This window comes from Malurus melanocephalus, unplaced genomic scaffold (genome assembly GCF_030028575.1).
Source record: "Malurus melanocephalus ecotype Western Australia unplaced genomic scaffold, MMel_1.1 scaffold_37, whole genome shotgun sequence".
Lineage (NCBI taxonomy): Eukaryota > Metazoa > Chordata > Aves > Passeriformes > Maluridae > Malurus > Malurus melanocephalus.
Window position 1 is genome coordinate 2,806,067 of NW_026623269.1, and position 23,007 is coordinate 2,829,073.

Here is a 23,007-nt window from a genome sequence, read left to right on the forward strand (position 1 = left end):
TTTCTTCTTTTCTTTCTTCCTAAACACCACACTGCCTTCCCTTCATCCTTCCTGCTCCTTATTCCACTCCTTGGCCAGTCCTGCTCACAGGCATCTCTGTTCAGAAAAAAATCATACAGGTGTCAATAAGTGTTTCTTTTCTTTCAGGGTCCACGGGGATTACTGGGCCCCAGAGGAACTCCTGGGCCACCAGGACAACCTGTATGTATGAGCTGTTCTSTATTTGCAGTTTCCTGAAGGAAAAATGGAAGTCCACTGAAAATTGCTCTTGTTATATTGTCTGTTGTAGGGCATTGCAGGTATTGATGGACCTTCAGGCCCAAAGGGAAACATGGTGAGTAAGTAAACTGGGAATTAGAAAGATTCTAAGAATGCTTTCCACATTCTCTCATCCCTGCAACTATGCCATCCTTTCCATTTAATTAAACTTTCCTGTCAAACTGTTCGRATTCATTATGATTTTATATGGAAAAGACAAGGCTTCTCTTACTTAGTTTTCAGCCAAAAGGCCTAACCTTGCTTTCTCTCAGGCTCCTTTAGCACCATGGGCTCCAGTGCTTAGGTCCTATGTGTGGGCTGTTATTCTCTATTAAAGAAAAGGTCATGATATTCATTAGCAGGAAAAAATTTCATACTGGAGAGAAAGTTGCTGGTAGACTTTAAAGAGGGAGGAACAAAGATGAGTTTGTACTCCTTTTAGTCCTGACAATGAAGATCTGTAGTGAAGAAATGCAAGCCTAATGCTCTACTGTTTTTTTGCATGGTAGGGTCCTCAAGGGGAACCAGGACCTCCTGGTCAGCAAGGAATTCCAGGCCCACAAGTAAGTGTAAAATAACTCTCAAGAAATACGATGCAATGCGCAGAAAATGTTTAATAAATGAAAATTACTAAAAGGTTAGCTTTTCATGTGCAAAACCGATAAAGCTTCAAGGATTTTATAATTAATGCTGCAAATGTGCTGAGGGCAGTGGGAACAGAGTTTTCAAGTAAGTTTTCAGAGGGATTTTTCATTCAGGAGAAAAATGACTCATTCAGTGTTTCTGGAATGCAGCAGGAATGGCCACACCTGGAGGAGGGTTCTGAATAGGATCTTGTTACAGACCTACTGCCAGAATAGGGGCTTGTGCAAAAGGTTCACACAAAACTCCTGATCTAAGTTTTAAGGGGGGGGAAAAAGCCACTTATATTTGCCAGTGTGTTTAAACAGATTAATGAGGGACCTTTAGTAGGGTGAATGTATGTATATTGTTCTCCCTGTTTTCTCACACTGGTTTCTTTCTAACAGGGGCTTCCTGGTCCTCAAGGTCCTATTGGGCCTCCTGGTGAAAAAGTAAGTTACAACATTATTTTGTTATTTCACMGTCACTTCTGTGCCACAACTTTGTTTTTGAGCTTGAGGCTTTGCTATCTTTTATGGAATAGTAACCTCAATTTAAATATTAGATCTTCCTGAAATCATCAAGTAAATGAATAACCAATAGCTTTCCTCTCATATACACTCTTTCACAACCATGATTTCCTCTCTTTATTTTGSATTTTTTGTTATTGGCTTCAGAATCCCATTTACAATATTAAACACTGTGTACTTGTATGTTACTTAAGTTCATAGCAAGCTGCAAAAATTCTTTTTATTAGTCTCTATTTTATAACAATGTTTTACCTRCTCATCTGATTCTGTTCTTTTTTTCAAGGATGATATGGCATAACTCTTCAGTGTAATTGGCATACTGTAGTGTCATTTGGTGGCTTTTTCCTCATTGGTTTGCACATGTGCTTGTGGCTTGAAACACATCTTCTGTTTTTCAAAAATGTCACTATTGAATTTTATACTAATTTTACTTTTCTCTCTTTTTACTGAATTCCTGCTTAATGCATTCTTCTTTTGTTTTTTTCTCCTCCTTTTTCTGTTTAAGTATTTTCAAGCAAAATGTTCCAGTTCCACGCTATATGCATTCTGTAGGCTTTCACAAAGGCATACCATGCCTTTCAGCTATGAGCACTGTAGTTCTGTACCCTGCACCTTTTGCTCTTGAACTTGTTGATACTTTCAGAGGTGAATCCTTTTAGTCCTGAAATTCTAAATAATAATTAATATTGTACGCTGGAGAACTCTTCCCCACTTTGTGTTATGTGTGTGCATATTCATAGGRTAATTCCTGTTCTCAGGCAAGGATCTCTTTGAAAAATATGCATGATTTATGTYGGCTAAAGATTGTAAGAACTGGCCTTACGCTTATACATGGTSTGATAGTGTCATTTGGGCTTTAGTTTAGTTATATTTTTGGTTTATCCCTGGTATCCACATCAAGGGATTTAGGTATAACTGCATTTTCTATCCTTAGCTCTTAGTCACATGTGTTGGCCATGTTTGTATTGTTTCTAAGATGTGTGTCTGTTACTGCRTTTAGGGACCACAAGGCAAGCCTGGCCTTCCTGGCCTTCCTGGTTCTGATGGGCCTCCTGTAAGTAAACAAATATTTAATYCCTTGAATGTTTAAATACTTTTACMAAATAATAAATACTTCTAGATACCTGTGTTGCAAAAACAAAATGGAGAGGAAAAGCAGTGCTAGTCCCMGTTGGCACCAGCATTATAAAATCCGTCTGAAACCCCTGTGTCATTTGAGCTGTTAAAACTAAGTGAATTACATTTTTGAAGCAGCTGCTAAAAACATCTATGGGCTTTCAAAATGTGGTCCCAGATGATGAAATTCATCTGCAACATCTTCAGGGATGTGTAAATAACCTACTAACACACAAGGGCCACAYAGTGTTCCACTGCAGTCCTACCATGGTAGTATGGAGAGCAAATCACCTGTAAAAATGCTTACCACCTTTTCTCTGAGGAAACATAGAACAGACTAGATCTTTCTCATCTTCCTGACCTGAGGTGCATATATGTGTTTGGGATGCTTCTTGCATTGTCTAAACTGAGCACACCTAAGCCAGAGCTTGTGATCACCAAGGAGTTCAGCTGAACTATGAAGCTGCATTCACTTGTGACCAGAGGGTGTAACCAACTGAGCAGCACAGCTTGGGGATTCAGCTTAAATGGAATCATTGACCATAATGGCATGCCCRAACACTTGCTCTCTAGCAGCAAAAGCATACTCTTTTTGTACCACCAAGAGCCATTAGACAATGTTATTTCTGAGACCTTGTCTATTCCCCCCACATGCAATTGTCCCTTGCAGTTTTTCTTTTAGGTGAAATGCGCGTTTTTAAAACCTAACTTTCAGCAAGGTTTAACAAAGTCACTGCAAATACATTGCAAATATATAACTGTTCCCAGGGCTCTCACAATCTACCCTTTTACCTGCCAAAGTACCATTTTAATGGAGAAAATTAAATGTGCAATGATAGTCCAGCTGAGGGTCTGTATCTTGAATCATTATCTAAACATTTAAATGTCTCCCCTTATCCTTTTCTCTGTTCTGGAAACAATGTTAATTTCCAATCATAAGCACTATTTATCATCTGCATCTTGTTAAATCTTAAAAGCAGGTGGAAAATGCTCTAAGAGAAACTGAGGCATCAGCACAAGTCTGCAGCTGATGCACACCCCTGCTGCAGTGGGTGAATCCCAGTCAAGCAGCCAAGCACCCACCTACTCACTGGTCACTCCTCCCACAGCAGGGTAGGAGAAAGGATTCCCAGGTCAAAAGCAAGAAACCTTGTGGGTTGAGGTAGCAGAAGCTTAAGTGGAATCAAGCTATGCCCACAAGCAAARCAAAAGAAGGGATTCATTAGCTGTTCCCAATCTTCAGGCGGATGGCCAGCCCGGTGCTGAGAAGTTGGGCTGCAGCACATGTAAGGGTTACTTGCAAACAGACACTATAATCATTAATGGTTATGRATGCCCTCCTTCCTCCTCCTTTCCCTGAGMTTTTATTATTGAGTATGACATCATATAGTATGGGATATTTCCCTGCTCAATTTGGAGCAGTGTCCCAGCTCAGAGTGTTCCCTCACAGCTCCTTGCCCACCCGCGCCTAGTCACAATTATCTGTTAATCTTTAGTTTCATTAAATTGCCTTTAAATTTTGAACATTTTAGTGCAARTATGGTGAGAAAGAAAAACAATGGACTGGCTAATGCTTTGAGTGCTGTAGTATTAATGTCAGTGATACAGAGCGAAGTCTGAGATGTAAATTTGTTATGTTTTAAAAGCAAGTCACAGTTTAGAACAAAGACACAGAATGTTGAAACTAAATAATCCTTCTATTGCATCTTTTGATAAATTCTGTAATTTAAAAAARTATTTTTAGAAATGTTTTCATGCTACAACATGAACAAAACAAAATATAAATTTTGTTTTAAAATCAAAAATTCTCTTGCATTAAAAGCCTCTTACTGCTGAAACATTAACTAAACAGAAGGACTGGTCAGCACAAAATATTGACATGAATGTAACTATTGCTCAGTCTTTTCTTTGTTATGCAAATTAAATTGATATTGAAAGTAAAACCTTTCCTCAAATATTTTGTTTGTTCTAACACAACAGAAATGTATTAATGACATGAAATCCAAATGTTAAAATAATTGTGTTTTTATAATAAAATGTCACTATTTAAAAATTATTGCTTTTCAAATCAGATGCATTTCTCTTAAATCAGGGTCATCCTGGCAAAGAGGGTCAGTCTGGAGATAAAGGTGCATTGGTGAGTTTTAAAAKTTTTCGATTTATTTGCATAGATTGTAAGGAAACTTTGAGTAGTTTTTCATCTCTGTGACACATTTGCTGTAAGAACTATTTAAGAAGATAATASAAAACCCATAACCTGTTCAAAGCAGCTTTTTGCAGACAAACATATATATTAAAAATACTARAGATTGAAAATAATATAAAGATTACTCTTTTAAATTAAACCTCATCTTGGAGTTGGCAGAGTGGCAATGAAAAGTTGCATACYGTTCATACAAATAAGTTGCAGATATTTTGAGTTTTCAACTCTGTTTTATGAAGTTCCCACAAAAGTTCTTCAGAACTTTTTTTTGACKGTTCAAAATGCATGCCGAGACCTTGCCTTTTTTAGGTCATCTTCAACTCTGTTAGTGTAAAGTGTTTTGTTTTTCTTTATGAAGCCCTCAAGGGCCTTGGAGCTCCTCAAAGTATTCTGCTTACTCAGTATTGACCTTTTTTTATCCAGGACAGGACCCTTTAACACACCTAAATTCAGTTTCAGTGTTCAGGAGCAATACTAAAAGCTTGTATTCTGGATCACAGGAAGAATGAATTAATAGAACATTTCAGAAAGTAGGGCACCACTGATATYGACATATTATATTTGTCCAAAGTGTTGTTATCTGTAAAAGACCTGTAAATTTTATCCTTCTTTTTAAGAAAATAAAGCTTGCACCCAGCATGTATGTTTTGACAGTCCAGGAATGTGGCCATCTGTCTGTTGTTTCTCTATGTCTTTTGAATTTACTGATCARTTTCTGCCAAATTTGATAGAAAGTTCAGTTTCTCTGAGATGTTTAGAGTCCAAAGATTTTGTGAAAAGACACGTTGGAGAGAGGAAAAAGACCCTATCAATGTCCCCATTAGTAAAAGGTTTTCTTATGTGTCCACCTCAGAYATCAGAGAATCAACAGAGGAGCTCAGCCTCAGACAGAGGTGTCATGTTTCCAGGCTTCCTTGCTTCCATCCTTCACAGAACTCAGTTTCTTTAGTCCCTGTCATCAGATTTCATAGTATCCAAGTTGAGTATCTTTAAAATACTCAGCAAAATGTAACTAACAGAATCTAGGCACCAGTCAGTATTGATAGCACCATGAGCCTCTTAGCTTCCAGGCTTGGGATATCTTTTTTGTTCTGATTTTTTTAAGACCATGATTTTTATTATTCCCATTATTTTGGTCTCTGTTTTTCACTTGTGTCATCATCACAATTAGCATATAAATTATCTCTAATACTTTCTCCAAACACCRCTGGTTTCTAGTTGGCATAGTTTTTGGTTTTTTCCAATGGTTTGTTCCTTTTTACATTGTTGCCATTGTTTCAGATAATTTGAATTATGGATAGATGCTTCCACCCAAGTTAGATCCAAGTTTGTAATTCTATTAATAGTTTGTAGTGACATGGAAGTGTGCTTTGTAATGCCTTAGCTTTTCTTAGTGGCAGGCAGCCCAGTGTTATTTTGCTGTGTCATGCATTACAGTGAAAGGATAAGGATTAGATTCTGAAGAGAACTGCTTGCAAACCAAAAACTGTGCAAACAAAGGTTCTTTGCTTCAATATATTTCAGGGGCCTCCAGGTCCTCAGGGTCCAATTGGATATCCAGGTCCTCGTGGTGTAAAGGTAAGATACAGTTATTGGATTATTCCCCTCACTCTTTTGAATATATACATGTGAGTAATTCTTTATATTCTTCCTTTAGGGTGCTGATGGTGTACGTGGACTCAAGGGATCCAAAGGTGAAAAGGTAAATCTGCAAGCAGTTAATTCTTTTCCCTTTTTACACTGCAACATCTACTGTCTTCTCCATTGCAGTGTGCTTTATCTCACAGCAGTGAGTTTATTTTTGCCTTTCCCTAAGGACATACCGAGCCCAGTTCCTCAATCAGTGACCTCCATGGTTATTTACCCTGGTACAAAGTGAATATAAARCCTGCATTTATTAGAATGGTTTTCAATCCTCTTTGCACCAGTTTAAGTATTTTCTCTCTAAAGTGGCCTTAAGCAGAGAATTAGACATCCCCCTCTCTTGTTAGCAGATACTATAGTGGTTATTGAGAAGCTCGTGCATCAGGGAGATTTGTGGTGACAGTACTGGGTTTTATCTGTTTTGATAGAGCCATGAGATAGATCTGTATCTTTTATGTACATCATGCAATGGCTTTCTAGGCTCAAGTTATTTTGTCCCAGATCTTTCGCTCTGCCAAAGGGATGGACAGCCCTGGTCAGATCACATATATATGAATGTGAAGAAAGCTTTTATTTTCCCTGATACCATTCATTCTGTGTGTAGAGCTCTTACAGAGCAAACACCAATCACTGATCTGTGCTGACTGCTGATTGTCCTCAGTGGCTGAAACTGCAGCCAGTGTTGGTTTAAATTCACACTTCATTCAGCACTGTAAATAAGAGACACACAACAGAGGCCCTCAGTAATACCTCCTGACCACACAGGAAAATTTCCCCTTGTGGCTCTGGTGGCTACTATATGTATATATAGATATGCAGATATTTATAGATATTTCTAAAGCAAAAGACTCAGTCTTGCCTAAAAAGCCTTGATTTAGAATTTGGCWCAGATGCCAAGAKCTGCTGTACATTTTCAAGGCTTCCWATACCACAGTTTTTCTMRTCTKTATGCTCATTTTAGAGTTGCTCATTCTATCTGAGCTCCAAAAGAGTGGAGAGTTCAACAGCCCAGCTTTTTCTTGTGCCTTATYGGATGATTAATATCCATCTTGGACAAAGTACAGCAATTGTATATAAATACATGTGATATATGTATAYATGTATTTATATATCTGTGTACATACAATAATTTGTCTATATCAATGAATACCGATTAGCATAATATCCACAATAGTTCTGTGTTCCTAAAATTGGTCTCTCAGTTTSAGTGAATTCTACTGAATACCTCCAAAGGTTACACAAAGATATTTCATCATTTGTTCTCTCACTGCTTTAAGGGTGTGTTCACAGGCCTTTTTGACTGAAATGGTTCATCTGCCTTTACATGGGGGAAAGCACCACAAGAGAACAAAATAACATATTTTTTTTAATTTAATTGAATGGATGACTATTTAAAAGAATAAAGTTAATAAAAAATGGGAGTTAAGAAAGGACTCTGCAAGATAATTGATATTAAAACAGAATAATTACATTGTTTCTATCTTTAAATAGATTTTTGAATGGCTGTTATTAAGAATTTTCAAACTAAAAATGCATTTTGTGTAGTGCACTGGTATATTTTCTGCAAAGCAATAGTAGCCAGATTAGATTTTCTGATGTCTGGAGTTCCTGCTTTATCTATGCAAGTTATTTTAATCTGTAGTGAATATATTATTTTAAGTCTTTTGTAGGAAAAAAAAGGGCTCCTCTATATTCAATAGTCTTTACATGCATTTCTGCTTTTTTTAGGGTGAAGATGGTTTTCCAGGATTTAAAGGTGACATGGGTCTTAAAGGTGACCGGGTAAGCATTTACTCATAGCCCATATGTTCTTAAAAGTTTAAATGTTATTGTTTTGAAAGGAGCACTGAAGTGAACAAATGTATTTAAACCAAAAATAAAATAAGGCTAGTAGCTTCAATTATTTCTATTCCCTGTGCATGCASAAATTTGAGCCAGAAATATGGCTCTTGTGAATCAACAGTAGCACAATCATAAAGAGGAAGAGCGTGTCAGTCTTGAATATCCTTTTCACTAAGCTTCTTCCTAGGGAATCTCCTTTTCCATATTCCRTGCACTCCAGTATTTGCCTGAGGGAAAGTTATCTATCTAGGATAAAAATGTTTCCATTCCTGCCCAGCATCTTGCAAATCTCTTGCCAAAATGTTTATATAGCCCAATGGGCAATTACTTGCTTCCATAGGAAGTGTTGTGGAGGTTTTATAAAACTTCTCGTGAGAGGCTCCTGGCCTGCATCTGTTATCTGTATACACAAATAACTGTGGAGAKGGTATCCACATAGAAAGACAATTTTTTTTTCTGTAGACTGCCACAGTACCTTCACAAGAATTTAGCAAAGGTAAAATAAGAATGTGTGGTTTCCAAATGCATCTGTCTTCAGGCAAGACAAATAGGCTCTAACACTTGTGAAAGTAATATTCAGTGCCTAATTTATATATAATTGCATTTATATAATGAACATAAGTAGTGGTGTTTTCCTAATAGGAAACTAGACAGGGCTTAGAGCAACCTGATCTATTTGGAGATGTTCCTGTACACTGCAAGAAGCCTGGATGACCTTTAAAGGTTCCTTYAKACCCAAACCATTCTCTGATTCTATTCTCTATTTAGACGTACCGAACACTTATTTTCAAATAATTGTAGGTAACCTTTCCAAGAGACACGCAGAGGCAATTGTTCCATATTTATAAGGTGATGTATTTTAGGGAGAAATTGGTCAGCCTGGTCCACGAGGAGAAGATGGTCCAGAAGGTCCAAAAGGTCGAGCAGGTCCATCTGGGGACCCAGGTGCTGCTGGTCCAGCTGGAGAGAAGGTCAGTAGCCAAAAACAAACATAAACATGCCATTGTCTCATAACACAGAGGGAACCCATCATCTCCATCAGTAAAAAACAAGGCTCCATGTCTGCAAAATCTTTACCTGCTTAACAGTATTTTTGTGACACTGTTGGGATCAAATATTGGGAATTGTTATCTTGTAAGTACACAAAGAGGCATTAGAGTATTTCATCAGTACATAAGGCAACTCCATTCTTTTCCCAAATTACATACAGTGCATGCCAGCTGTGACAAACAATGCAAAGGAAATAGTTGGGTGYAAAGGAGGGTAAAGGTGCTGCTGAAGAGTGAATTAATACTAAGTCATATTACAAGAAATTGTGACATGGAAATTGTTGTAAATGGAAAACATTTCCTGAATAAAAATCCAAAATAGGGTTGACAAACGGGAAAGGGGTTGATAAGAGGGACAACTGAAAAAAGGATGGTGGAAAAAGAGCGATCAAGCACAAAGTACAAATATCTATAGAATCTTGGCCTCAACAAAAACCATTTGAGTTTGGTATAAAGAATGGAGAAGAGGCTGAGGAATGTGTGTGAGCTACTGTATTTCATTGTGTGTCAGAATTGCAAAGGAAAGGTGATTTCAGCAGTGGTAATTGAAATAACTGGAGAAGTATGATAATATCAAATAAAATAAAAATAATGGTTCACATCATATGCTGTATATCACTGAAGTGAGAAGATGCTGATGAAAATATTTTCCTTTAAATTTTTTTATGAACTACAGCTTCAGTTCTATTTCTAGAATTGAACTTTCAGATCATCCCACAGTATTTGGAAAGTGTAAGATCAGATATAAATGTCTTGTTCCCTTGTCATTCTTATGATGTATTTAATGCAAAGGTACTTCTCTTGGAAGGAAAGTAATGAAATTACCAGAGTAATCTCTTATTCTCTATGTTCAACTGATTACATGCTAAGAAATCTCTATTTGCCTAGTAAGTCTAAAGCTGGATTTGCTCAGTTAATGAAATCTCAAGTAGGGTGCCAAGAAAGAAAAAAAAAAGAGGAACATACCAGAAACGAGCTTATAATTAAAGAAACTCTGTATTCACACTGACAACCTAGACAACTGAGYTTACTTATAAAGTTGGGGACAAAACTTTTAACTGAGTTTGGCAGGAATCTGATGTGCTGTCATGCTGCAAAGCATTTAAATCATTGCAATGCATGCAGCTTGTTTCAGGGTGGCAAATAACAGGCAGCATTAGAATGAGTTTCATAAATGTAAAAACAGTTCTTCAGTAATGTCTCACTAGACACATGTACTTACACGAATATGGTAATCCACAAAATATTTATTTATGTGCTGTATTTTTCATCAACAGACATCTTGGGGAAAATTTCCTTCCCCATACAAGTCTCTCCTTCTTATTTTACATTATCTAAGGCTACTGCAGAGTACCATATGATACTTTATAGTCATCTTTTCCATTGAGATCRTCTCCAAAACATGGTATTCTAGAACACAGACGAATTCTTCCCCAGAGTTCCCATCTGTTAAAGTCTGAAACTGCTTTCCCTTGCCTTTGAAAGTGGCAAACTATCACTCATCCTYTAGAGGTCTAAAGAGACCAATTCAATGGAGTAGGGTACTGTATTTCATTTCTAGGAATGGTTGATGTCAGTGCTGATCAGACTTGTCTGAAATAACAAGTTGTTAATGTTTGTTGACAAATCCATTGTCAGCAAACAAGCAGTGGAGTATAATTTATCAATCTCTGTTTAGAACTGTTCAAGAAAAAAAATGATTCTTTGAATACCTATTCGTGAAAAGTCAGCCATCACACAGTATAAATTAAAAATAATTTCTTGTCACTTAAACATATTAACATCCTGATTTCTGAGAGAATATTAATTGTTTAATAATCTCAGCCCYGTCTCCCTGCATAGCACTTCATAGGGGAAAAAACCCTTTGAGGTATTGGTTTTTCTGGATTCATTAATTGGAGTGTGATTTTTATTTAAGTTTGGGGCACTAAGCCCACTGGTTATTAATTGTAAAAATGAGAAATTTATTTAATTTAKTATAATGTTCCATGGAGTATCATCWCTCTATGTTGTRGGAAWATTATTTTGTATAGAAGCCTGCTGAACCACTAAAKAGGATAAAGTAAAATTGAATGCTGCCTTCTCATTGCAGGGTAAACTTGGTGTACCTGGATTGCCAGGATATCCAGGAAGACAAGGTCCAAAGGTGAGCTGTAAATGAGCTGCATAGTGAGCGTTTTGACACTGGGCACAATGGCAGTTATTTCATTTCTCTTTTTGGGGAAGCAGGGTGTGGGCRTCAAAGAAAGGGCCATTTTTCTCATTTTCTTTCTTGACAACCATATTCTGAAGTAAAATCTTTTATAATGTGGGATTCCATATGTCAGGCTCTTTATGGAGCATTATCTTTCCTCTTCTTAATACTTCCCTTTACCATCTTCTCATGACTTTTATTGTGCCAGCATCAGACWGGCATGCACTAAACACTTGGAAAATGAAGCAATTGCTGATACTCTTGAAAGAGAATAAGCACTTTATTGACCACTAAAGGGATGCTGATGCTGTTGGGAATTTTCAGTGTGGTACAAGGATTCCATTTGTTTCTTTACTGCTTTTGCCTTGGAAAAAGCCATATTTCTTTGTCACACATAATTTACAGTTTTCATCATGTTTTCCTTTTAAGTCAAACTTGACCAAACACAATCCTTAGTTAATTTGTGTGCCTATATCTGTCCTTCAGCTATCTGATATATTTGGATTGCAATAGAAAACCATGCAGGGGCCTTCTGGTTTAAAACATTTTTGTGAAACGTATTTCTGTCAAGTTCATCCTACAACATCTTTAAGAAATGGGCATSCAAAATTAATTGCAAGACCTCTTTTATGAGATTAAAAAGAAAAAAAGATGGAAAAAAAGGAGCATAGTTCCACAGACATATCCCTGTGTAGAGGAGGCCCTTTAGGGAGACATTGTAGCTCCAGACCCTGTAAATATCACCAGCCAAAGAATCTCTTATCCCTCATATACARCTCAATAATCAACCTGCAGTAAAAGCCTCAATTCTGCTCTACTTTGGATCTATTTTATACARCTTCCTGACTGGCTAAGCCATGTGTTTTTCTGACTCTGCCCTATACTTTGACCCTTTTCAGTCAAGTGAATGAGCCATCTGAAGAATGCTTATTCACTGAACTCTCCATTAATGAAAAATACTGAAACTGTCTATGGAAAGTATTCATGAAAACTATTCACCTTGAAAGACACAGGGATTTTTGCTTCAGTTTCTTAAYTCAAARTGTCTGAGATTTSAGTCTAATTGTTCTCGTTGAGAACTGTCTTTTGAAAAATCTAAGATAAAGAGTCTTACATTATTCAGTTCTAAGAASAAAAATGATGTAACATTTTCAATAAAAGATTGAAAAAGATGTTTTCAACAAAGACTTGATCAAGACTTTCTTGTATTAATTTTTTATCATATTAAAATTGAAAATAGTTCTCAAGTTGCATTTACTGTTTGGACTTCAAATTTACTGCTTAAATTTCGAAGAAAGACTAATGACAGCTACAATACATAACTCCCTAGAGACTTCTTTGGAAACTGATTCACAGGCCAGTTCAAATTAAGATAAGGGAGTGAGAAAAAAAGCAGCAGAAAAATAAATCAGCTATGTAAAGCAAATAGGAATTCTTGTCCTAGTATTGTCAAGAATGTTGACATCATTCTTTTTGTTGGTACTTACTTGCTTTTCATTAATTTTTTTTTCTAATAAATGTTCTTAGAGTACTGGGATTATCTGATACTTGTCACTGATACTTTATCTGATACTTTATCTCCAGTCCAATCCCATTTGATTAGCACAGTTGCAAAAACTACTGTAAATGTAAGATAATTACAACCAAGTCATGACTATTAGTGACCCATCAGCTGGTATGGTTTTTTCTATCCTTTTAATTTTAAACAACATGCTTGGGCTTCAAAGGCTTGAATTTTCAGTTTTATTCTTATATAAAGTTATAACTTGTGAAGAATTAAGCAGTGAGAAAGAAAATGAAAGGGAAAGGAATATAAAAGAAAAAGGAAGGAAGAAAAATACTACTTTCTCCCACCATTCAATATCAGTATGGTTTTCATTAGAATCTGTGTTAGTGAAGTTGTACTGCCCCTAAGTATTTCATGGAAAATTGGATTGATTAYGTAAAACAAGATTAATTAGAGGAAAAACATGACTAAGAACAAGAGAAAAAAAATGAAAAAAATTRCTAACATTTCAAAGAGCACCAAGAAATTATATTTTGCATTTTTGTTATATGCATTTTATTTGCCAGTAAAATGCTAATAACAAGCTGCACATAGATGCATTATGRCAGCACAAAGCCTGGCTAGTTAATTTTAGTGGCTGACCAAACCCTTTCTTCATTTTCATTCCCAGTCAGTTAAAAGTATATTTTATCATGTCTATCACCTCTGTGATCCCAARTTCCTTATGAAAAATTAACACCTTGGCAAGTAAAGAGTCTGCTGTCCCACTGGACCTGTCTGCCAGAAGCAAAGCAGAAAATCATACTGTTTTCATTACACTGGGCAGTTAGCAGAAGGAAAGGGGGAGAAAAGAGAAGGAGGAATAAAGCTGRGAGCAGTTTCAAGTCAGATAATCTYATAAATTCTGCTTAGTATGAGTAGCATGTATCAGTTAAATTAAACTGTCCAGTAGTTGGTTTGCAGTGAATAAAAAGCGTGAAGCAATTGATAGCTCAGAAAAGTGAATAGAGGATGTGACAAAACCTTACATTTTTTAAAAATTATTTTTAAAAATAATTATTTTACTGTGAGGCAACAAGGTCTTGTTTGTTTGTCTTCATAAGAATAGTTATTTCTAGTGGGCTCTTACTAATTATTCCTTTCCTACTTTAAAAAATTGTGCATATTTTATGAATATTTTATTGTCTAATAAGGTGACAAATAATGTCCATTCTATACACTGATTTTCTTTTCAATGCTTTCTGGACTTGAAGCATTATGGTAAGTTTATTTACAGCTTTCATAAGTTTATTATACAGCTGTCACACTTGCAAGTTTGACATGCACAATGCACGTGACCTTGGGGTTGTGCTTTATGTGTCAATTAAATGTTGGCTATATGACTGTTTTGCTATTGATACCCTCTGACATTTGCATTGATTTCTTACATAGGGCTCAACTGGTTTCCCAGGATTTCCAGGTGCCAATGGAGAGAAAGGTGCAAGGGTATGATAATTCATTCTTGCATAACAATTAACTTAAAATTCAACACTGTGGAAAATAACTGAATTCTAAGGGTACAAGTTACTATCTAAAGAACTGTAAAACCAGGCTTTTCACATTTAAGATGGACCTCCAYCTTTATGTAAAACAGGACATACTGAGGCATTATTTGTCATTCTTTCAGGTATTAGTCTAAATATGCAAGAGAATGGATACTTCCTTTCTGCACATACTGCCACAATTATATAATTTGAAAAAGAGAAAAAAAAAAATCACCTTTGCTGAAGAGTTTGGGGTTTTTTTGGACAGTATAGCTAAGTGAGTTGGCAATAACYATTTTCCTGTATCCCAAGAATTATTCTCCTAACATGCAATTTACCCTCAAGGAAATTCAACTTGCATTTCATAAATATTCTGACTTGCCAAAAGGGGTTTTTTATAGACTTAGCGTCAAAAAGGCAAAATATACCAGGCAAGATGAAGAACATGTATTAATATATATATTAAAAAATGTAAAATTACATCTTTTGCTGCTTTGTTTGTTTGTGAGGGGGAATCTGTTATTCATATTCTTCGAACTACAGCAATTAAAAATAGATTAGAAAGAAGGTCCTGGTGCTATTGTCGCTAAAGCTCAATTGAACATAGCAGGATATGTTAGARAGATGTGAAATTAAGAGATGAGTCAGAATTCATAGCTGGTAGCAACATCAAGTCAAACAGGTAACATATATTATTATTCTTAAAAGCAGATATTTATTATTTTAAGATTAAACATATGGAATCCAATAGCATTTGCATTACTTATGCATGGTTTAAGTTGTATTATTTTAGCTAAGATAAACATAYGTTGTTTTGTACAGGCACAAGCCATAAAGCAATGCTCAGTTCATCTATGTTGGGAAAAAAAAATGAGACAACTGCTAATAAAGACAGCAAGTTGGAAAAACAAAACAAAATTATAGGATCAAACAGCAGGCTGAAAATTATGAAAATCTAATTGAATTGATCTGTTTTCAGGCCTTCATAAATATTTAGGTTCAGTTAGGTTATTAACCACATAATTAATTACCGTGCTTGTGTACTTATGCTGATCATCAATGAGACCATAACTGCAGGTTTTGTAATGAGAATCAGATATTCTTGTTATTTTTGCCTAAAGGGTTATCATTGTGTTTTATGCTGCCRCACATRCAGGTACTAGGAAAGACAGTCCCTGTCCTTGAGAAGATCACAGGCTGTGTAGCATTTCAAAAACACATAATTTTTATTCTGATAAGTAAAATAAAACCAAAAGTAAAAAAAAAGAGGAAAAAAAAACTGTCAAGGAAACAGATGTGTGCCTTTAATTGGTTTCCAATAAAAACAAGCCTTGTGCTCAAACATCTCTGATGATTTTTTTGTTGCTGGTTTGTTTACCTCAGAGATTAAAAAGCACCAGCCATCAGGCTCCTTCTTCTACATAAAGAATACTCTCTTGWATTTTAAGATTCTTTGCATTACAATACACAGCAACTCCAGTGAAGAAAAAGTCCTGTTGAGTATGATTAGAAGATATATTAAACCAAAAATTTAAGAGCTGGTATTGTGGTAAGTTCCCTATCTCTGTCAGGTGTGCATAATTTTGGTAGGTATTACATTCCCCATTTCTGTAATAAATGAAGAGAGGATTGCTRTATCTTTTCTCCATTAACCTGTGGAGCTGTCCATAGGAACCTGGGAACTTTGTCTTCAAGGCTGTTATTACAATGGTCATGATGCCAAGGCCTTTAGACTATTGCAGAGAGACTCTGCTTGTTGTGTCCCACCTTCAACACTGTTTTAATGTACTTTCAAATGTTCTAATGCCTCTGACAGAATCTGACTCTCAGGCAAATTAGTGCATGTAGCCACAAGTCCCAGTGAACTCAGAAAGATAATCAATTTTATCAAGGACCATGATTCTGTAAATTGAAATGCAAAGTAGACAGTTAAAGATAAAATAACATTTAAACTTAAGGGAGTTGCACTCTGCCTCCACTTCAGTAAAACAAACTTTATCTCACAAATAGAGTGTCTGCTAAGATGATTTCTATGAACTTTTCTTTACAGGGATTGCATGGCAAACCTGGCCCCAGAGGACAACGAGGACCAACAGTAAGTTCTTTTGATTTGCARTTTAGAAGCTTTCCTAGCTAAATTGCCTCCACTATACCGTGAAGAAATATTTTTATTAGATTATAGTATCCAATATTTATCATCAAGTGCATCTGTGTTAAATTGACAGGGTCCAAGAGGCTCAAGAGGTCCCAGAGGTCCCACTGGTAAACCAGGTCCAAAGGTAATTATCAAGCACGCTGTATAGATTGGCTACAGGCTGTTTCTTTTAAATAAATTTAAATAAATCCTTGAACATATTGGCTTTCCTTTCCAGGGCACTTCAGGCAATGATGGTCCTCCTGGCCCACCAGGCGAAAGGGTAGGTGAAAGCTATCTTTGTACTTGTTTTTCCAACTGTAGAGTGTGATTTCAAGGTGGGAGGGTTGTTTTATTTTCAGTTCTCCCTCTCTTATTTTTGTGCTACTTTGACCAGAGTAACCAGAATTGACCAAACCTCAATTCCAATGACACTTTTTACAAAGTTATGAATGGGCTAGCCAAAGTTTGCTGAAAGTTTYTTCCATCTGCATCTCAGTTTTGTCCATCTAGGACACAAAGAGTATACACACATTTTGTGTTACATCCATGCACTTTGTGTTATATCCATGTTATATCCATGTACTCACCAGCTTAGGCTCTTCAGAATCCCCCACTTTCTGCAGTTTACTGTCTGTTTATTGGATTTGCAAACACTCAAGCCACCTCTAAAAGCTTCTGTGTTGAAGCAGCTGAGTTGTTTTGTTCTTATCAACTAAGAACTCGGTTCAACCTATTTTCTGCAGGCTTCAGAGACCCTATTGTTCTCTCTGAAACAAAACTTTCTGCTCGCTATTGTCTTACCAATCAATACACAAATCCAGACTGCAGTCAGCTCCTTGCACAGCAGAATATAGAAAAAGAGTATTAATAAATCATAGTTGTAATGACAGCACTTGCAAACCAAGTCAGTTTAAGAGCTTTCTGCCAAAGTATTTTTGCAAAGCTTAAGAAACTTCTCTTTTGTAGCCATATTTCACTAATCTGCTAACCTTTTTCATATAGGAAGCCTAAAGATCTCCCAGTATCCACCCCAGGTCCCAGTGTTTTCTAGGAGTCTTCCTCTTCAAGAGGGATAACCTAGTGCATTGTCCCCAGCTCCGTAATGTCACTTTTTTTTGGCATAAACTAGGATGTGGGATGGAGAGAAGTAGGCATAGTCCAAGAAAGGAAATGTAGGTTGCTTTACACTGAGGAGGATCAGAGGCAGACTACCAGAAGGGAAATAGCAGATCCTTGTGAGAGAGGAGTTTGCTGACAGCTCCAAGAGCTTGCAAGGAATAGAAATTGTAGGGGTACTAAAACAGTGAGCAGTTCAATCCGAGATGAAGGCATCCCTGGAGAGAAACTGAAAAAAACAAAGAGATGAAGAATCATAGAGCACCATGTGTCTCATCACTTGTGCAGTATAAGTGTGAGGTATCTATTTGCTTCCCAATAAGTGTCAGCCAAAAAAATAAAACTGTCATCTCCACTCCTCTGAGACTATTTCAGCTCCCAAACATGAAAATATTAAGTAATCTTTCCTGTGTAACTACTGTTAAAATGAAATTTAATAATAAAGATGAAAATGTAATTTTGATAAGATGCTGTTAGTATTCTAGTGCTTTTTTGCACATAATCCGTCAGTTCACTGACTTGAACCCTGCAAGCCATATTGTGAATGAAAAGAAAAACATAGTTTTTTCCTTAGAAAGCCTCAAGATGTGAGAACAAGGGAAATTCATGAGAAAGGAGGTGCATTTAAATGTAAAACTTGGAGTTGTGTTCCTATAACCCAAATTCTGAAAGGGACCMATTTCATTCAGGTATTTTGTACAGTAGCTGAATCAATTTTATTTCAGGTTTTTTTTTCTATAAAGCTCCTCCTTTTTTCACCCTATTTTTCATAATAGAAAAAATGCTGTATTTAATCCCAGGTAACTCTRGAAATTTTATTCTTTTTGGAGTTTTCTACTGCTATACTGGTTTGAAATATTGTCAGCTTTTAAGAATTGCCAAAGATGAATRTTTGAAAGTCAAAAAGGTGACTACATTATTCACTAAATCCCCTGGTTTATACAACAGAGAATAGTGCTTCTAACCCACAGTTTTCCTACCTTATTATGCACAATTGTAGGGGTGAGATGCAAATATGAGGATATAAGTAGCTTTCCTCTTTTTTTAATGCATTCCTACACAAGCACTATTGCTTTCAGGAAACCCCTCCAATGTCAATGTGTRTGAATTGTTGCTACCAATATTTATGGCAGCGTAGCAGAGGCTTTGTCCCTAAATCCAGACGTTATGTGCAGAGTTAATATATTTTATAAATGAAACAAACTTTTCAATCCAGTGTCAAGGCAGCTTGAGTAAAACTTTACCTGTTTGGTTGCCTTTRATGCAGGGACCGCAAGGGCCTCAGGGACCCGTTGGATTCCCCGGACCRAAGGGACCTCCAGTAAGTATCTCTTTCATGGAGTGTGAGCAACAACAGGAATGTTCATTTTCATGCTGTGCCTCTGAAGGGAGTATTTGAACATTTATGTAGGGCAKGGTTTATGTATGGATTACAGATATGCTTGTTGAGCCTTAAGGGCATGAACTCACATGTTCAAAGCAGTCATTTTGCAGCTCTTRAGGCATTCAGAATATCACACCAAAATGCAATGGTGTGTCCTGCCAGTGAGCAGGTGACACATTGAGTTAAGACAAAATACTACTTTGCTGCTGTCCATTTTCTTTGAATGATTGATTCACTGAGGGAAAATGAGGAGGAAGGAGGCATTCTTTAGCAGCAGAAATGTATAGAAGTAATAGCACATTTGAGCTGCCCCCTGAACTACTTGTACTGCTCTTCTGATGTGCCTCTGCTCATGTGAAGTACAAAAGCATCAAACCACCTGTGATTTTTTTTCACCCACGCATTTGTTACTTTTATTTACAATGCCAAAATCTGAAATTTTAGTAAATACTCCTGTAATGCTTAGATCTGTGTTGAGTCTTCAACCAAAGAAAAATGGAAGCATAGGGACTTCCCWTGATTTCTGAATTTACAGAAATCTGTTTTGAACATGTTTCCATTTAACAACAGTCATTCTCCAAGCAATTGTTAAGACTCATTGGGAAGGACACGAGGAAAAAATGTTATTAAAATCCTACTAGCTAAAATAGGAACGGTTAAGATTTACTAAAGTCTGGTCTAGAAGTAAACAGAGAGTGGAGATTCTGACAGCTAATTGCACACTTTTTTTTTTAGGATGGCTAACAAATGGTTTGATTTATGTATTTTATAATTTCAGGGTCCACCTGGAAAAGATGGCTTGCCTGGGCACCCAGGACAGCGGGGTGAGACTGTAAGTACATGTACTCTGCTGTGTTAGTGCTGCCCTAAATGTCGTGATTATGTCATCAAAACTAAAGAAATAGAGACAAGAGGGAAAAGGGAAAGAGGCTGGCACCAAGAGGTTCTATAACTGTACTTTTCTTGTAGATTGGGCAGGAGAAACCTTTATTTTGTTCCCATGATAAAAGTGTGAGGTTATTCTTTGCTATACACAGTTAGTAACATCACAATGAGATTAAATAGAAGTAAAAGAAATTAATACCCAGATCTCAATTTATATTAAGATTTTTCAGACCATGACTATACAGTGCTTTTCTCACTGAATTCCAGGCACCATAAATAGTAACATAAAAAAAAGAAGTCTTATTAATGGTAAGCAGCTAGAAAACTGAAAAGCCAAGACCTATGGAAAGTAGGACCAGGAATGATTTAACCTATTAGAATAAAAATAAATTTTGAAGCTATGTAAMTCCTCTAAGAATCACAATGAATAAATTCTGCCATCAAAGTGGAAAAAAAAAGCCACCTAATACTGTTAACTGAATTATCTTTAAAAACACACTATTTCTGTAGTGCCAAAACCTTACTCATATTCCACTAYAAAATACARTGAAAATTCTCACTCAGATTTTTCWGGGTTAGAGAAAGACGTAAATTAATTTAGAGAGAAATTTTCTCAGCACGTAGAATGTGTTTTAGGTTCCAGCTTCACTGGAAATCTGTTAGTGACTGCTGAGTCACTTCYACTGCTGGAAGGAGTAGCACAGAGCTGGGAGTAACACATCACTCTGAAAATCTCTATTTTCTTCTGCTCATACTGTAGCATCGTGTCATTGTAGTGATTTGCAATGATTGTGGCTTTTTTGTGTGTGAGAGAAACATTATTGACTACTTCTTTGTTCTTTTCCTCTGCAATGATGCAAAGCTGSTGTTAAGTACCATAAGAATAAATTGTAATCATTGTTTACAATGCAGGAAGCTCAAACTTGTTCTTTAGTCTGCTGTTAAAAAGTCACAACTTTCCTCTTAGTTTTCTTGATTTGAACATGAGCCAGTAATGTGCCAGTACAGCAAAGAAAGCAGAGAGCATCCTGTGCTGCAGCAGGGTGATCTTTTCCTTCTGTTCAGCCCTGGTGGTGCCAGGAGCATTGTGTCCAGTTCTGGGCTCCTCAGGACAACAGAGAGCTACTGGCCAGTGGCCAGGAAAGGGCACTGAGATGATTAAGGGACTGGAGCATGTCTGCTGTGAGTAAAGACAGGAGCCAGGAGTGTTCAGCCTGGAGGAGCCTCCAGTCTCACCCAAGTACAGAAATACCCGAGGGAGGCTGTGAAGGCCACCACCTCTTTTCAGTGGTGCCCAGTGACAAGATGAGGCAATGGGCACGAGCTGAAACACAGGAGGTTCCATTGAACTTCAAGAAATGCTTTCAACCTGTGAGGGTGAGCAGGCACTGTCACAGAGTGCCCAAGGAGGCTGCACAGTCTCCATCTGAGGTATTCCATCTGGACATATCTCTGAGAAACCAGCTCTCAGCAGCTCTGCCTCAGCAGRGCACKTGGACAAAACACCTCCTGAGGTCCCTTCTAACCGCAGCCRTTCTGATTATATGATTTCTTGCTTTCACTCATGATTAGAAACAAAATATTCCAAAGACAGTGAAACTATGGACTCTGTTGCCGTGTGACATTTGAACCCAGTCTCTCAGGATTCAATCAGTGCTATGGTTCTCTAATTTTTTATCTCTTTGGGTTTAGTAGAGTTARACTGATGAAAAAACTTGAGTAACTTAGGAGAAAATGCAGCTTTTCATTAGCACTGTTTTCTGCCCAGTGTATTTGTAAACTTGTGCCAAARTTATTTTTAAAGTATTTTCCCACTTGGGTTCTCATATATGTGTTTTTGTAGAAAACCAGATGGTTTTAAATCARTCAGTGGGGTTGTTGACTTTCTTTTCCTGATGAACGTATCCACTTCAGGTTTTTTAAAAGTGTATAAATCAGAAAACTTTCATTGCATTCATTGGCAGATCGGGGTATTAAGAATTCTGTTTCTTATTTAGACACGTATCTTATTAAAGTTCATTGGTGCATGTGGGCATTTCAGCAATTAGGGAATTAGGATAAGAGACATAGTCAAGCTTAACAAATTAGAGAGCCAGATTCCCAGGTTGCATTCTGCAGCTTGTTTGTGGAATAATAATCACATGTTGACAGCAACTGAGGCAAGCATTAATGGAGAAGAGGCTGCAACTTCTTCCCCCCAGTAAAACATACACACTTTGAAAAACTGACATTGTTTGTTGAAATTGCAGATGTAGGAACAGTAATATCATGGTAAATAATTTGCAATATAAATATAGGAATAAGCTATATACTGAAATCCAGTATTATGTCAGTATGTCCTTAGAAGTGATTATAAATTTCAGTGCTGTCAATCTCAGTTTGGCAGGAGGCATCAACAGCAAAGATTGCTAGATTGTCTGCTGTTAGGGARGAATTTAGTGTTTCATGCTTCTGAAAAGATAAAATAGAAATATACCAACTGTGTCATCTGTTAGAGTTAATTGAGGACCTTCTTCTTGCTACAATGAATCCAGTTTGATAAAGTTGTCTTTCATGGAAAATAACAAAAAAATAGAGGCCACTTTGGCACTTCAGAAACATACATGAGACATTAGTGTAATTTTTTAATTGCTAAATACTTTAGATGAAGCCATAGAAGCTTCAGGTCTTCTTGAGTAGTTGTTACTGTAATCTCCTTTGCTAATTACATCTTAAAAAAATCTGGATCTGTAGGAATAGATAAGCTTGTAATAGAAGACAGAAAGCAGGACAGTGACCCCATCATTAGCACCCAGAAATGAAGTATCAATGCATTCTGCAAAACTGGGAAAAGCAGGTCTTCTCAAGGTACTTTCAGCAAGTGGGTGATGTTCAACACTCTTTGCCTTTCTTTAGAGCAGGCTCACAGAAGAAGCTTTGATTTTATAAAGGAAGGGACATTGGAATGATTCCATCTGTAGCACTTATGACTTTCTGTCATTAGAACAAAGGGGTACTT

The 23,007-nt window shown here is 36.7% G+C and overlaps 1 protein-coding gene across 2 annotated transcripts in view; it reads left to right on the forward strand.

Moving 5' to 3' along the window:
• Positions 1-23,007, forward strand: part of COL11A1 (collagen type XI alpha 1 chain) — a 124,743-nt gene that overhangs the window by 61,707 nt on the left and 40,029 nt on the right. For both annotated transcript variants that reach the window (XM_057364293.1, XM_057364292.1), the window contains 17 exons: positions 148-201; positions 290-334; positions 768-821; positions 1,287-1,331; positions 2,410-2,463; positions 4,618-4,662; positions 6,253-6,306; positions 6,386-6,430; positions 8,101-8,154; positions 9,078-9,185; positions 11,356-11,409; positions 14,396-14,449; positions 16,538-16,582; positions 16,713-16,766; positions 16,860-16,904; positions 19,008-19,061; positions 19,903-19,956. In XM_057364293.1, coding sequence (XP_057220276.1) covers positions 148-201; positions 290-334; positions 768-821; positions 1,287-1,331; positions 2,410-2,463; positions 4,618-4,662; positions 6,253-6,306; positions 6,386-6,430; positions 8,101-8,154; positions 9,078-9,185; positions 11,356-11,409; positions 14,396-14,449; positions 16,538-16,582; positions 16,713-16,766; positions 16,860-16,904; positions 19,008-19,061; positions 19,903-19,956 — 918 coding nt within the window. The remainder of the gene's footprint in view (positions 1-147; positions 202-289; positions 335-767; positions 822-1,286; positions 1,332-2,409; positions 2,464-4,617; positions 4,663-6,252; positions 6,307-6,385; positions 6,431-8,100; positions 8,155-9,077; positions 9,186-11,355; positions 11,410-14,395; positions 14,450-16,537; positions 16,583-16,712; positions 16,767-16,859; positions 16,905-19,007; positions 19,062-19,902; positions 19,957-23,007) is intronic.